Raw genomic sequence first — 16,407 nt, 5'->3', positions numbered from 1 at the left:
TCTGGAAACTCTTCAGCTCTTACTCATGCGGGGGAAAAAATGCCTAGCAGTCTTCTGGAGCAGTCTGAAGTGAATTCTACCAGGATATTTGTTAACCACAGTTCCCCCTCATCCTTCCTGTCAGGAAAGAATGGTAACTAATGCATGGGAATGATTACCTTCTACATCAGAAATGCAAGAGATAAGAGTCTGCCTCTGCTCCACTTCTCCATTGTAATGTTGCAAAAAAAGGGGGAGAAGAAGTTTTCCTTCCTTTTTAACCTTTTTCAAGCTGCAAGGTTTCTGAAGGTGAAGTGTCAACACAAAATGCTACCTAGATTTATTTTTTTCCTAGAGAAGATATGAAAAGTTGAAAAAAGGCATATGCAAGTCATACAGTAGTCACTTATTTTATTTAACTTTTGGGGTGGGGCAGAAAGAGCATACATGTTTTATTTGTACAATATTTAACAATCACTTTTATCCTGGGCTGTAGTTTTTGTTTTTGATACTTGCAGAAAAATAGCAAGTATAATCTGACAGTAGTACAACAACCTGTGCCCAAAACAGACAAATACAGAGAGTAAAGCTAAAATAATTGCTTACCAATATCTTGAGAGGTAACGAATAATATATGAACTGAGACTGCTTTTTAAAAAAAAAAAAAAAAAAAAAAAGTACTGCTGGTTGAATATCTGAGGTAAATGATGTTCCATCAAGGATGCTACTTGTGTCATTTTGCCCATAAACTGCATATAGCTTTCTGCACTTTGTACCAAATGTTCCTAATAAAAATAAATGCATTAGAAGTTAAAAAGAGAAATTGGAAAAAGATCAGTCAAACTGGTAATCCCACTTGTTAAACTACAATCAGCAATTCTGTTGAAACCTAGTATGAACAAGGAATATTCACTCCTGTTTCTGCTTACATTTTAGCTGGAATTCCAAGACTCTTTAAAAGCTACTCTACATGAATTTTGCTATTTCAAATAGAAGACAGAAAGTGGTGAATTTCAATCCTGATTTATAGTTTCAGAACGTCACCATGAATGACAGGGCTAGTTCAGGAACTCCAAGAACTGAGACAGTTTCTTCTGAAATGCTAAGGTACATGTAGTAGTAGGTGTACAAAGTAGTCATGCATCATGTGATATAAAAATTTCCTTGTAGCTAACACAAACTTAAAAAAATGCAGGGCTTGGACTTCCAGTAAAGCCAAAAACTGGCTAATCCATCAGTCCTGTGGCAGTTATACAGCAATCATTTAAATAGACAGGCAAAGCCAACAAGTTGGAAGTGAGAGCCAAGGGACTGACTTTTCTTCACAAGCCAAAATACAGGGTGAACCACTGGAATAGACCATACATGTACATATACACCACCACACATGCTGTAAGTACAAAGAGGGACAATGGTCACTACTTCTGCTAGTAAGTAATGCCAGAATATTTTCACTAGCTTAGTTCTTATTTATTCTTATCCTCATTCATGAGTCTGGCTCAAGCATTTTAACTTACATCTATATTTACTGTACTATAAGTGGAACACACATAGGTTAAAATGCCCTGCAAAACAGAAGTCTTATGTATAAGAACAGCTCACAAAAGTTTAGTTATTTCACCAATTATAAAAACACTTTTACCATGAACATCCTTTTCAGTGTGATACTATACTATGCTGTTAAAAAGAAACATCAGAAAATACAGTTAGTACAATATTCACACCTGTGGGGATTTCTATGAAAATAAATATCATCCCATTAAATTGTCAGGCTTTGCGATTCACCTACATCACTTGCAAACACAAAGTGCACTAACAACACCAAGGAGCCCCCAAACAGCCTGGCCACCAGGGCCCATACCAACAGAAGTTCAAGGATCATGCATGGAGGCAGCTGACACTGACATGTCCTTAGCTAGGTATGACTTCTGCACTGAATCTTGAATAACTGATCCTTTTATCATCCATGCTGTTCCTTCTACTTTTGCCAGTGTTGGGGTTTAAACTTCAAAGAGCAATACAAGTTTTTCAGTAAAATATGACTGGTTTTGTTCTAATCTCTTTAGCCATGATCACTTGATGTATGTTTAAGATATTTTATCCCTGCACTGAAGGTGGAAGCAAAATAAAAATCCAGATCAAGAAAATGGGTGCATGAATAGTTTGTTTTATAAACAAAATGAGCAAGTTGCCCTACCAGTACCAATAACCCATTAAAGCAGGGATTCTTATGGCTACCATGAAACCCTAGGAATAAGAGTGACAAACAGCAAGCAGAGCAGTACTGAGTGGTATGTTACGCATGAACAACGTTGCTATTACCCTTCTTCCCCCTCCCTGCTTAGAATATGGTGACCTAGATCTTGTTTATAAATAATTTTATTGTTCCCAGAGATTAAGTGCATATTATATGTAAAATTGAGTGTATTCTGTGGTTTTACAAATAACTGTTTAAAGATAACATTCACAGTGAGCTCCTGATTGTGACATTAAAAACTTCCTTAAAAATCTAATGCATGATTTAAAAAAAAGGATCTGACAAAATACATAGCATAATACTGGCTATTGTTGGTTCAGTACTTGAGTATTTTAGAAAGTTAAATTTTTTACTTTGATCTGTATAAATGTAAAGGATCAAATAACTAGTGTAATATTAATTTTGAAAAGACTTTGGCACCTACGGTCAATTCAGGTTTTTTATGTTACATAGTATATAAGGCATGATCTCCTAAACCCTAAAATAATGTTGGAGTCAGCTGTGAAAGTAATTTTATTATTATTTTTTGCTAGACTGTGCTACCTATGTTGGTATTCGTTACCTCTAAATAGTCATTGCATATTTGAAATTATAGCATAATAACTAAAGTTATCCCTGAATATTTTTAAGCAGTTACATCGGAAGTCTGTAGCTATCATTTTTAACATCACTCCAGGATGAACCTATGCATCACAGACATCAAATATCACTCTAACAAGATGGCACCAAGCTTAAGTGTAGAGAAGTTGCAAATCTCAAAGCAGAGAGAGTGAGGAGTTCTGGGTAATTAAGCTTCCTGAGGTGATCCTGAAACAGTGATACAGAACACACTGCACACTGTTAGTGAAACAAAATACACTATGCAGAACTTTTTACATACATAAATAGGAAAAAGCCTTCTTTAGAAAGAATAAAAATTAAGAGCTTTCCAGTGTCATAGCTCACATAAAATTAAAAAAAAAAGTCATGCTTAAATTTTCAAATATTCCTCAGACACAGCAAACCTAAATAGTACTTAGTAAAAATAAAATGTATGCACTATTTTGGGAACTGAATGTGAGATAAAAGCTTTAAACTAAAACAGAAAGAAAGTTTTGTTTCAAACCCAGCACTTTTATACACAAGCTAGCACAAGAAAGGGCTAAAAACACTGCTTTAGGAATGGCCATTTACTCTTGGCATGAAGCATAGCTTACCCTTTTTTAAATAACAGTGAATTTGTAATACAGCATTTACAAAACATGGATCAATTTATTATTCAAATTGTTAGTGTTGTCAATCTCATAATTTAGCAGACGTGGAACTGAGGTATACCTTGTTGAGGGAGGTTGAAGTAATGCTTGGAAGCCTCTTTGCTATATCCCACTTGATTACTTTTGTTTATGTACATATAACAGCAGCACACTAAACATTCACAAGCTGTGTCATATTGGCATTACAATAGTCATTTATATAAACACAACAGCAAATGCAATAAAAACAAGTTACCCTTTTTTTAAATCTGAAATGAAATGTTTGATTTAAAAAAAAAATAGCAGTAGTTCATTTAAGGAATTAGTCTCTTCTGACAGATATTAAGAAATCTGATGTCAGTTTTTAAAACACTTGATTAGCTCAGATAGGTCCATATTCTTCATTTATTTAAGTTCCTTAACATTTTGCCACTTCTCAGGTCAATGTCCTTCAGGATGGGAATGCAGTAGAGTCTCATGTATTCATGTTTGGAAAAAAAGTCTCCTTATTGACATTCCCAAAAAAAACTTACCATTCCTCTTTTCACACAGAAAGTAACAACCGTAAGCAGTCTCATTAGCTTTAGCAGCTCCAGTTCAGAGTCCTGTTGGTCAGAACACACAACCAGTGCAACTATCATAGACTGGATTCTTTGGGAGGAAAGTCAACGTTTGTCACCATTGTGACCACTGTCACAATGTCCTCTGTTGTTATAATATTAGTCAGTCTTTGCATCTGAATAATCCGTTCTTCTACGCAACCAGCTGATAACCTGGCTTCTGCATCATGATCCCAACATTCTTCTATTGTTTCACAGAGCATTGCCATTCCCTAAAGAAAAAGTAATATATAAGTAGAGCTGGTAACTGAGTTGCCTTATACTTTCATTATAAGACCCTGTTTTCAGCTAGTTATAATTTTACCAAACTTAAACCACTCAAGCTGAAATTTTCTATGCCAGTTGTCTGCCTCAGATTTTTTTTTTTTTTCCAAAATGTTTCAGCTAAATCAGTTCAACTGATTCAGATTGAAGTTAGGCAAAATATGTTGATTTGTCCATGTTGACTAAATCTTACATCTGAGAGGTTCTAGCACCTCCATGTTTTGAAGCAGGTACTTAAATTGGGCAAGGCGGGGGGGCGGGTCACACATGTTCAGTAGAAGTTTGGTGAATTTCATTGCAAGCCTCTAATAAAGACTGTCTGCACTGACTATGCTTCTCCTCACAACTCCTATATGTCAAATGGACAGCGCATGAACCATCCTCACAGAGTGACTAAGCAGGACTTTTCCTCCAATTCCTGCAGCCTGGGAGCTGCTGTGATACCAAAACAGTGCAAAGAGACTGTTTCTCCCATGCTCTCAATGCGCTTGCTGGAGCAGCATGGAGACATAACCAACCTAAATGGAATGCAGAGGGGTGAGAAGGGTACGACACAGACCAGAAGGAGGGCACAAGTGTAGAAAGATGACTGGGTGGAACAGTCTTGTAATCACTTAAACTTCTCCAGAATCTGAAACAGACCCCAGGATACCAAAGTCTCAACATTTCCATGCTGTCTAGCAAATCGCTGCGACGTCCACTGACAAAAGTGTTTGTTTCATCCTCCTGTAGCGGCTGGAACAGAGGGTAACAACCTAGTCCGGCTACAAGTTACTCTCAGCTAAGGTGCCAGGATATCTGTGCTATGAATCTAAAGGTCCTAACTCTGCTGATGAACTATGCTGAGGTTAATATGGTTCTGCATGATCACATTTGGTTTTTTCAGGACATTACATGAAGAAAGCTACATTAAAAGAATGTTAAGGATGGCAAAGTCAAGAACTCAGAAGTTTGGAAATGCCAGAACTGAGGTTTGTCCATGCCTTATTCACATCAAAGCACTTAAACCCTGCCCTGAGTACAGAATGATTGATTTTCCTCAATATATATAGCAACTTTGCCATCTTAAAATATCATGAGATCTCTAAGAACTACTGGTCCTGTTCAAAATTTGAACGAAATAACTCCAAGAAAAATAAGGGTTCAAGCCAGGGTGTTAGCAGTCAGACAGTGGATGCATGCTTACTTTTCAAGTCATCATGGAGTTAATACCCTAGCCTGCTATTAGGGAGAAGCATGCTGTGAGAGGTGCTGATTTTTAGAGGAGACAAAAAAAATGACATGCTGCTTTTTCCAAAAGTAGTGGCATCACTCAATATCTAGCCCAAACCCAAATGCAGGCAATTCATTCTGCCTACCTAAGTTATCCCTGAAGTTTCAAGCACTCTTTACCTTTCTGAGATTATTGCTGTGATATTAAAGGCAACTACCAAATTACCCCCGGGGAGGTGGCATCATTTAAGTAATGAGTGAAGAGTATAAATAAGAATCTTTATATGAAAAAAATATAACAGAACTGCTTAAGACTAAAATTGAAGAGTCACTTCACCCACCAAGGAAGTTTAAAACTTTTATGAAGTACTTTGGAATCCTTTGGTATGAGCACTGCATTTAAAAACAAAGTACTATAAAGCATATTGGTATACAGTTTATTAATTTTTCAATCGAGCTAATTATATAAAAATACTGTATCAGAAGAAAAAATGTCCACAGATAAGAATTAAATCAAAATATCCTTTCATTCAAGTTTCACAGTTAAAGCACAGTAACACTTTCAGAACTTGGTTATTTTACTACTTACAGCATGTTTCTGCCAGCACTCTCTTAAAACAGGCCTCTTCTTTTTGTGCACTACAACTTCCTGCATGTCTTCAAGGGATGGATGCTGGCCAATTTCCTCTTCAAATGGCAACATGTACTCATCCACTGGTCCTATATTTAATAAAAAATAAATTTTGCTTTTCAGACAATTACCACATCACAAATTTAATAAGTATGTCAAAATACTGTACAGCCATTTACTCACTATTGCCATGAAAAACTCCTATGATGCCAAAGTGGCAACAAGCAATGCTGCCATGTGAGAAGCCTGAGAAGCAATGAATGCTAGACTACATATCAAGAGAGTGGCCATGTTCTTAAAAAAAACTCTACCATTCAACTCATGAAGTTACATTAATAGCAACTTATCCGCTTCAAGCTGAAGGCAAAGGGCACCTAGATTGTAAAAAGATATCCAGGAAAAAAAAAACAGCGACAAAAAAGCTCAGAATAAAAATTTAAGGTGCAAAAACAGGTTGTAATGTAACCTCTGTAGGGCCACCACTAAAACTCAGAGCCTACAGTAAGAACATTTTGCAAGTACACTATACCAGCGAAGCTTTTGTAGCGTACACGCAGCTTATATGGAGCTTATTCTAGTCTATCCTTTCCCCTCCCACAATGAAACAAGGGTATTCTTACCAGTGTTACTATGTCTACCCTAAGGACATCTGGCAGCACAACTGTCGGTTAGGGATCGTACCTTTTCACACAGCTAACTAACATAGATATGTCAGCAGAAGTTTGCAGTATACAAATGAACTTGGCATTACACAGAGTACAGGTAGTCATACCTACAGTTAGGGTTGACCAACACTTCCCATTTTAAGACCCTGTTTCCATTTACTTATAAAGCTAGGAAGAAAATGTTTTTCTGGTCCTACGACAATTTTCAGGATGTCAACAAAATTTCCTGTTCCAAATATTGACAAAATCATAATCACGAATTTTCACAAACCAAAACAAAAAACAAAAAAAATTCCCACCAACAAAACCCACCACCTGCTCTGGGTCCATCCAAAAGTTTTGGTATTATAATTGTGTAATCTTTCATTCTGATTAACCTGTAAAATAATGATTAGCTTAGATTTTGAAATAAGGTTATACTGAACCCCAAAACTGGAATTTTTTAGAAAATATCAAAAGATTAAGAATTTTGAAACTTATTTTTCAAAATGGCTTCAAAGTGAAAATTTTGTTGAAACCCCTTTTTCCTCTTAGAAATTTTGGTTTGGAAAAATCTGCTCTCTTTGACAAAGCATTTTGTCAAAAAATTGCCTGAACAACTCTACTTATAAAACTTTGCCAAACTTAAATCATTCAGGCTGAATTTGTCTATATCAAGTGTGTGTCTCTGGCTAAATTTTTTGAGGAAAATTTCAGAAAAATGGTTTAGCCATTTCTGAGAACAAGATTAGAGAAAAATAAATTTTCCTTTGGAACAGGGTCTTGGTATCTGACCTGAGGGGGGTGGGGGACATGGAGGATAGCCATGCTGTCAGAAATATACTTTCTGCTTATCTTTTGAAAAAACAAAAGCCAAAAAACCCACAAAACTTATTCATCCAAATAATCAGACTTTGGAAAAAAATGCAATTTGCACATCCTCACTCGAGACTTAGAATCTGGTTAGTAAATTCTCTGAACATTGTCTGTATTGAGAATACTCCAGCCCCTCAACTCTTACATGTGATCAGACTGTGCATGCAATGCAATGACTAAGCATGCTCCATCCTAGGGTGCAGGATTTGTTCCTTGTATGTACTGAAGTCACTTCTGATGACTTTTTAGAAAAGATTATTTATTATGAACTGGGTACTAAATTAACAAACATCTGTCTGGAAAGCACCCAGCTCATAAGAAAGAAGTTACCCTGGCTCAAAGTTCTTACAATATATGAAGGATGGACAGATAGAGGTTAGATGAATAGACAAAATTCCTCCTAACTTAAATTAAGGAAGTACCAATTATGACTCCATAATTAAGGCTGAGAAATTTTACATGTAAGAGCAGGAATTCCTCTGTTAAATATGAAAATTACACCATATCCTCTCCAAAGTTACATCTTTGAGTAAACAATGACTTGTGAGAATTCACAAGTAAATTGGTTAGTTTATGAATTTAAATTAAGTTTAAAAATAGGTTAAGAAATTTGGCACCCTATCAGACCTTTATTTTGTTCCCCTAATATCTTAATGGAACAACACTGACTCTTCAAACTTCCCATATAATTAAAATTTGCTGAAATACATTTGAAAAAAAAATTAGTTTAAATGGACATTTTGGTGTTGCTCTTCATAACTGAAAGTTCCTGCTTCAGGTTAACCTGAAGGATAATTTTCAAGGAGTTACATGAAGAACTGCCCTCTTGAAAAATAGCTGCTGTCTCTTATTGCCATTCATCTGCTCCTCAGTGTTCCCCTCTGACTTCTGACAGCATCAAGGGAATACCATCTTCCCTGCAAGGAGCTTGGCTTCATTCCTATTGTGAATAAAACAGAGGCAGTGGCCATTTTGAGAGGGCAATTCTTCATAAGTTTCTCAAGAAAATTTCATGCACCAGTGTACACTGAGGGACAAGCTTTCCAATATGGAAAAAACAACAAAAGGTTAAAATATTTAGGATTAAATGTTCTTTACAAAAACTACTTGTTGCCCCTTATCTATTCAGAGGACAAAATGGTATAGGGGCAAGAGCCAGCACAAAGTGTGTGCAGAGGAACAGAAGGGTGCAGGAGGGAAATAAAGTTAGAATTTGTGCACAGTGGACTGTGGAAGACAAGAGGGAGGGGGAACGTGTGTGCACAAGGAAAGGTAAGGAATAGGAGTGAGGGGAAAACTGGGGTGTTCAGCAGCTGCTTTGTGCTGGTCTGGCAATATAAAGTAGTTGTAAACCCCAGTTTAACTGGCCAGCATGATCTGGCTACAAAGGGGCATAAAATAGCCGGAGAGTAATGTGATCTATTAGAAATATCACATGGGAGATTCTCTTTGAAATTCTTGTTTAGGATTCATGTATGCTTTAAAAAAGAAGAAATTCAGACAAAAGATATGTTAAAACGGATTTATTAAGACTGAGATACATATCAGTAATGTAGGGTAATACATATTACAGTGATGTTGCATGTATCCTACAAAATCAACCATTTTTAGCCTGGGAAATTCAGAGCTTAAAAGAAAAGACAGACAGACATACACATGACTCCCCGTCCCTGACTCCCCCTCCCCGCCCCCCACAGCTGATTCAAAGCTTTAAAGTACTGCGGTATCAACTATGTATTTTTATAAATTAAACACTTTGCTTACCATCTGACGCAGTACATCGGGATGCCAGTTCCCACAGGACTAATCCCATGGCATACATATCTATTCTCAGAAATGCATCCCTTTGGAAGTTTATCGCACCTTCTAGTACCTCGGGAGCCATATACCTTCGTGTACCAACCTTTTAAAGACATTCAAGCATAAAGTGTTTGCACTAAATCGTTTATTTCACAATGCGCAAAAAGACAGATTGATCTTACTGTACAATTCCCTCCCCCCCCCATTAAAAAAATCAGTTGTCATCACTGCCTTTACTTTGGACACAATCTAGCAAGGTGCTGCATGCCCTCAACTCCCTTAGAGAGGTTAAGGATGCTCAACACCTGGATCGATTGGGCTCCCAAAGTGGATTTCCAGAATGCATAAAAGTCTGCATATATGTTAATAAATAAGTTCTACATTAATTTTCCTTCAGCAGACCTGGTATCTTATTTTCCTCCTGGTTGCTAAAGACTGTCACTTCCTCTGCAATTAATATCAAAGGTGTCACACACAGAATCCTCTAAGTAAATTCTCCAAGGCAGCAGGTAGGAAGGCAGATGACTCTGAAGAAAGGAAGATCTTCAGATAGAATTGTATTAGTTGGCCATGATCAATTATGAAATTGAAACATCACATCAAGTGATTTACTGAATTAGATCTAAAAAGAAAGCTATATTTCTTCTGGTTAAAACTCATTTTAGTACGAAGGGTCAAGACAAGGCACCATTCACAATTTTAAGCCCTTTCCACAGGGCTTTTGTCCTGAGTTTTAATTGGCTGAGATTGTGAAGGCCTTAAACAGAACATGAGAGCATTTCTGTGCCTGTAACATAATAGCTTTTGAAACCATATCTTATCCATTTCAGAATTTTCAGTTAACATTCTATGCAGCAATGGCTGGAATCCTACTAATTTAAGGGGAAAACCAGAAAACCAAAAAGGGGCACACACATGAAGCCTCTGCCATCTGTTGAGAAAAAACACAGCTTCAAGGACCTCTAATTGTCTATGGTTGACGGCACCCATTAATGCCTTCCAGTAGCAAGTGCTCAGCCCCCCAGCACAGGGAGGAGAATGAGAGATCTTGACATGGAGTGCAAGTATGGGAGACAGATAAAGCCTCTGGCGTGGCAGAGAGAATGGGGGACCCTGGAATGGAGAACACATACACCTGGGTGGAAGGAGATTGGGGGAGTTGCAGGGTATCGGGTTGGGTGAGTGGAACACAAAGTTGGGGGAGGAGTCGGGGGGGTTGGAGGGATGCAAAGAGCTCCTCATTTGTGCAATAAGCTCAGCCTACAGATGCAACCAAGTGTGTGACCTCCTTGTAAATAAATACCTTCCAAGCTACAAACTTAAATTACTAACAATGATTATATTATTTCATTTTTATATAGATCAATTTACCTGTCCATGTGTGTCACCTGCAGACTTTCCAGCCTCAAACTTTAAAGCTAGACCAAAATCAGCAATACAAGCTGTAAGGTTGTTTTTCAACAGCACATTCTTGCTTTTGATGTCCCTTCAAATTAAGGGGGGGAGGGGGGGGAAGGAGAGAAGAGAAAGAAAAAATTACCCAAATAATACATCTAAAAGGTCTAACAATAAAAGTGTTAATGCAACAAAACAAAGGATCTTGCCGATGCACAATAATTTGAAAACATAATTATGGTCTAAAAGTATATTTAAACAACATTAAAGGGATGACAACAAAAGCTAAGAGACAGAATGCTAAGTGTGGCTGTCCATCCTTCAAATCATGCTGTTTAAATATTTTTAAAACAGTGATAAATTAAAAAACTGAGTACAGCACATTCTTTAACTATGAATTTATTGTCTTTCTGGTTTAAGAAAATCTTATTTGTAAAATAAGAAAATCTGATGTGGAAGTATCAGCATAAACAGGACAGAATGTACTTACTGGTCACTTTCTTGACTTTTAAATACTACATTGTGCTTCAAATTCAGCCCCTTCCTGCCACATAAACGGATAAAGGAGAGAACCCCTTGAGCAGAGATAAGAGCCTTTTGATTTAAGTTTTTATGATATGGGGATCAATAGCCCAAATAAGTAAAAGCAAATACTTGTTCTACAAGGTGGCAGTCTATCTTCCACTCAATTTTCAGAGGATTCTTCCCAAAAAATCATGACCATCTTACTGAGAACTAGGTCTTAAGAATTACAAAAACAAGATAATCGGCACAGGCTTTCTGTCACAAACTCATGTAACAGGCACATAACACCAGGATAAATCTACCCATAATGTCTGGGTGGAGAGAAATGCTCTTTCTTAAAACATCCACCATATCATTAATACTTAAATTTAAAAGAAAAGGTGCTAGCTAGATGGCATCCCTGGCATACTCCAATACTTTAGTTCTTACCCCAGCCATATTGCTCTGGTGTACAGCCTCCAAAATATATAACAGTCTTAGATTGGTACCTATCTTTCTTAATTTCACCCAAAGTTTGTCTCAGTTAACAGACTCAAATACGATCTTTAACTCTATGAAAGCAGCATATAATTTAGTTTCCTTAACCACAGTATATTTATAAATCATGTATGAACATAATTATCAATTGTGGATCTATCAGCCTTAAAGCTGGACTGCTCTTTGTATAGTAAATTAGCCTCTGAAGCCCATTTCAACTGAGATAGTAAGAATCTGGAGTAAGTTTCTTTGCCACATCTCACAGACTAATAGGGTGAATGAAGAGGATTCTTTAGGGAATAGGATTATTTGTCCTTTTTTAAAAGATAGGAACTATGAGACTTCCACCCAGATGGAATCCATCCAAGATGATTAATGACAGTAAATAATTTAGCCAAAGACTGGAAATTACCAATTAAGATTCTCCTGAATAACTTCAGCAGGCAAAAAGTCTTCCCCTCGACTTTTTTCCATTGTTGGGCTACAATAAATGACTGGATTTAATTGTCCTTTACCAAAGGACAGAGTGATAAGTTTATGGAGGGGATGGTATGAAGAGGTTGCCTACAATGGTACACGGCCCATCTGCAACTAGCAAATATCTCCAGCAGCCAAAGACTGAACACTAGACAGGTAGGGCCCTGAGTCACTACAGTCAATTCTCTTCCAGGTGTCTGGCTGATAGGTTTTGCCCACACTCTGAGGGCTTATTTGAAGTTGGAAAGGAATTTTCCCCCTTGAGGTCAGATTGGCAAAGACCTTGGGTTTTTGTTTTTTTGTTTTGGTGTTTTTGGCCTTCCTCCGGAACATGGACTAGAGTAAATGGTGGATTCTCCATAACTTGAACCCTTCAAATCATGATATCGAGGACTCTAGTAACTCAGTCTGAGGTTAGGAGCCTAGTACAGGAGTGGATGGGTGAGGTTCTATGGCCTGTGATGTGCAGATGATCAGACCAGGTGATTACGGTGGTCCCTTACGCTTATGAGTCTATAAATCAAAGAGGGGATTTCTCATTGCACCAACTACAGAAGAATAAGCGTTAAAAAAAATGGTTGGAATGCGCTATCCAGGCTTCATCATTAATATGGGGTTTCTCATCTGGAGTATATCTACCAAGGCTTGAGGCCACCATGTTCCAAAACATGGAATAATTTTTAGCTTTAGCTGCTGCTTCAAAATTGTTCCATAAGGATCTCAGATATTCTTGGTTTTTATTACATAATAAACCTTGATATCTTCTTCTGGCAGCTACTAAATTCTGAAGTAAATTAGGAGAGGGATCTTATTAACTATATGTGCAACAGCAGACTTTTCCTTCATGCAGTCCACATCAAACCAAAGTGTGCTTAACTTTGAAAGCATTTCTGGGATAATTAAAACCAAAGTCTACTTGTTTAGAGAAAAGTGGCTGTAAGGACTTGACCAGAATTCATATGATTCACAAATCTGAGAGGAATTCTCAGACTTAATAATTATGTCTCTGAAAAATCTAACATCAGTCCTCCAATCTCCTCGATAATTTGTCATCAATGGCTGGAATCCATTTTAGTCTTTTACAGCCACATTGTTCCAAAGGGACAATTAAAGCATCATCATCCATCGGAAATAAAAACTCTCTCCAAAAAGGGCATATCATTCATAATTATAGAGAGGTTGGCAGTCACTATCTGGGCAAGAAAATTTACAAAAATCCCTAAAGGAGGACCAATTAATTATAGGGATAATTATATAATCAATACTACTAGCACCATTTGATGAAATATAGGCAAACTGTCCACCTCTATCTGCCACACTTTTTCCATTTACAGGTATCAGATTAAACTTGTGTAACAAAGCCTTAATTTTTGACCAGCAATGACTACCTGATCTCTAGAGTTGAGAGGGAAGTTCAAAAATCTCCTCAGGGTTTTCTTCCCCTGATACGGAGTTTGTTGGAGGACCTATTCGAGCATTAAAACCTCCCAAAATTAGATAAGCTATATCAATTTGCTCATCCAGGCACTCCCACAATTACTCCAATAAGACGAGGAGAATGAGAGGAAAATAATATTTAATACTAAAATTTGGAGATCAGGAAAAAAATAAAATACAGCCTGAATGCCCTGACAATTTGATTCCAAAGGTAAAACCTGGGATTTCAGGCATAAGGAAACTAAGTTGCAAGTACTCCTGCTATATGACCCCTTATTGACAATCAATTTCCTCCTTGAAGGATTCAAACCCAAGAAAGATTATGATTTCAGACTCAATAACCATGTTTCTTGTTAAAATAAATCAATTCCAAAGTTTCCAAAAATTAAAAAAAAAAGATCCATATCATTCATCTTATTTTTATAACCACACAAATTCAGGATAAAATATGTAAATTGTTCTGGCAAAAGCTCTTCCTGGGTGCAGGGAAAGAAACTGGACAATCTAGTCAGACATAAGAAACACACCCAACAGCCTGACTACAAGAATTTGATTAATCTCCAAATACCACTGTATTATAAAAAGTAATCTATGTGGGAGATTTTGAACGTAAAGGAAGTCTATCTCAAGGCTCCCATAAAAAATAACACTATTTTGGGGACGGGGAATTGTAAAGCTTGTGGGTCTAGAAAAGACTGAAAGGTCAAACTTAGGCAACCCAGTTAAATAAATAGCACAAACAGTTCTAGAAAGTAGATGTAAAATCCTGAGATATATTCTCATAAGATAAATAAAAAACAGATTCTTTCAGTAGATCCGAAGAATTATACCATATATTTTTGAGAATGTCCTATAGAGCAAGGATCTCGCAAGAGTGTTTTCTACTCTAGAGATGAAGACACCTCAGAGCTTTAGCGGTTTCCTCAAATTCCAAATTCTAGAACCTATGTGCCAATAAAAAAAACAAACCCATCTCCCACCTCGTGCGCATTTCAAAAATAAAGGTGCCTTAATCAAGTTAGATAGTAAATACCAAATGAACCTTGTCAATTTATAATGGATTTAAATCAATATCTGTAAGGGGCTGTCTGCCTGAATATAATCCCCCTGAAAAAAACTACCAAAACTACTATCAACACAGGGCCCAATTATGTAGAGTATCAGAGGGCCACATTTTTGGCATTTTCCGATACTGACATATTTGGAGGATTTCTAAGCGATAGGGAATTATTCTCGGAAGAATTTAAATCAAGAAACAGGATTTCTGTATGGTAAGGCAAGACGATGATAAGAGGTGTCAATTTCTCTTAATTTAGCCTTACCTCACTAATAAAGCTCTGTATATTCCTATCATCAGTATGAGAGAAATCATCTATAACTTTAGGTTCTTCATTGTCCAGATCTGAATTAGCAGTGAGGGGCATCTAGCTTGCCGGTTAGACCAATCCTCTCATAATCCACCCAACAGAATTTTTCATTCAAAGAGCTCTTAATACTCGCTAATGCCTCCATAAGAAGTTTCAACAAAGAAAACCAATGGGATCTGTGAATAATTAAAAGAAAGATGGTCATAATTCACCAAGTCTGATGATACAGGTTCACAGATATTGCTCCTGCTATTCACAAATTCTAAATTTGCAAGATCCTTATCTATAAGATCCTTAGTCGATAAGATACTTCCAGGGTTTTCCTTCCCTCAGAATTCAAAGTATCAAGAAAATCAGAACTCATGTGAGCCAAACCCCAGATGGCGAGTAGAGGAGTTTGCTTCTCATAGAAGAATTCAGTTAATTTAGACTACAATAGATGAGGATACACAGGTTAAATCGGGGGAGGAGGGGGAAGAAGGAGAGCAGACCATCTCCAAGGGGATGTCTACATGCTTTTAAATCTCCCACATTTGGGGGAAGCATGGAATAGAGCTCACAGTCTTTAGGGCCATTCTGCTAATCCCAAAAGAGTTGAAGGAAGAGCTCCTTCCAGCTCATTCACCACTAAGCGATCAATACAGTGATACTGCAACTCCCTACAGAGGGGAGAGGTGAGCTCCTCTCCAAAACAATCAGCACCTTTAACTTAAAAGTTCTATTTAAGCTTCACAAACTCCTACCAAGGAGGAATGATCCCACATCAAATCAGGCCTCAGTTCAACTTAGATGATATGACCACCTTCAGAGTGGTTCACTCCATCTGCCACTTGTTACAAATCTCCAGATTCTCCAAGATTACAGAACAATATTGCCATATAGAGGAAATTGCTGCTTATTCACTCAGCAGCACAGACTCCCTGCAGCTCCCAGCACTACTCATCAAACTTCTGAGAGGTACTGCCTATTTTGTTTGAAGGGTAAACGCATGTTTGGGCTTGTGTAAACATGCATTTAGGTTATTTAAAACAACATTTTACACTATAGCTACAGATACGGATTACACCATGCTGAGTAGCTGAATAGTGTCCTTAGTTATTTAAATATGCAAAATAGAAAATATAACACCACCACCAACCATGATCACCAGAACATATCATGTAAATCAGCTTATCATCTGGTTCGGTAGAGATACTTCTATTATCAGACCTTTT

At 37.2% G+C, this 16,407-nt stretch overlaps 1 protein-coding gene across 2 annotated transcripts in view; it reads right to left on the bottom strand.

The window, feature by feature from the left end:
* Positions 1 to 373: 373 nt before the first annotated feature.
* Positions 374 to 16,407, bottom strand: part of ACVR2A (activin A receptor type 2A) — a 117,429-nt gene continuing 101,395 nt past the window's right edge. For both annotated transcript variants that reach the window (XM_048870251.2, XM_048870252.2), the window contains 4 exons: positions 10,887 to 11,001; positions 9,480 to 9,618; positions 6,154 to 6,284; positions 374 to 4,300 (listed from right to left, as the gene is read on the bottom strand). In XM_048870251.2, coding sequence (XP_048726208.1) covers positions 4,106 to 4,300; positions 6,154 to 6,284; positions 9,480 to 9,618; positions 10,887 to 11,001 — 580 coding nt within the window. In that variant the 3' untranslated portion in view covers positions 374 to 4,105. The remainder of the gene's footprint in view (positions 4,301 to 6,153; positions 6,285 to 9,479; positions 9,619 to 10,886; positions 11,002 to 16,407) is intronic.

This window comes from Caretta caretta, chromosome 11 (genome assembly GCF_965140235.1).
Source record: "Caretta caretta isolate rCarCar2 chromosome 11, rCarCar1.hap1, whole genome shotgun sequence".
Taxonomy (NCBI): Eukaryota; Metazoa; Chordata; order Testudines; family Cheloniidae; genus Caretta; species Caretta caretta.
The sequence above is the reverse complement of the archived record's forward strand: the minus strand, read 5'-3'. Positions and strand labels throughout refer to the sequence as shown.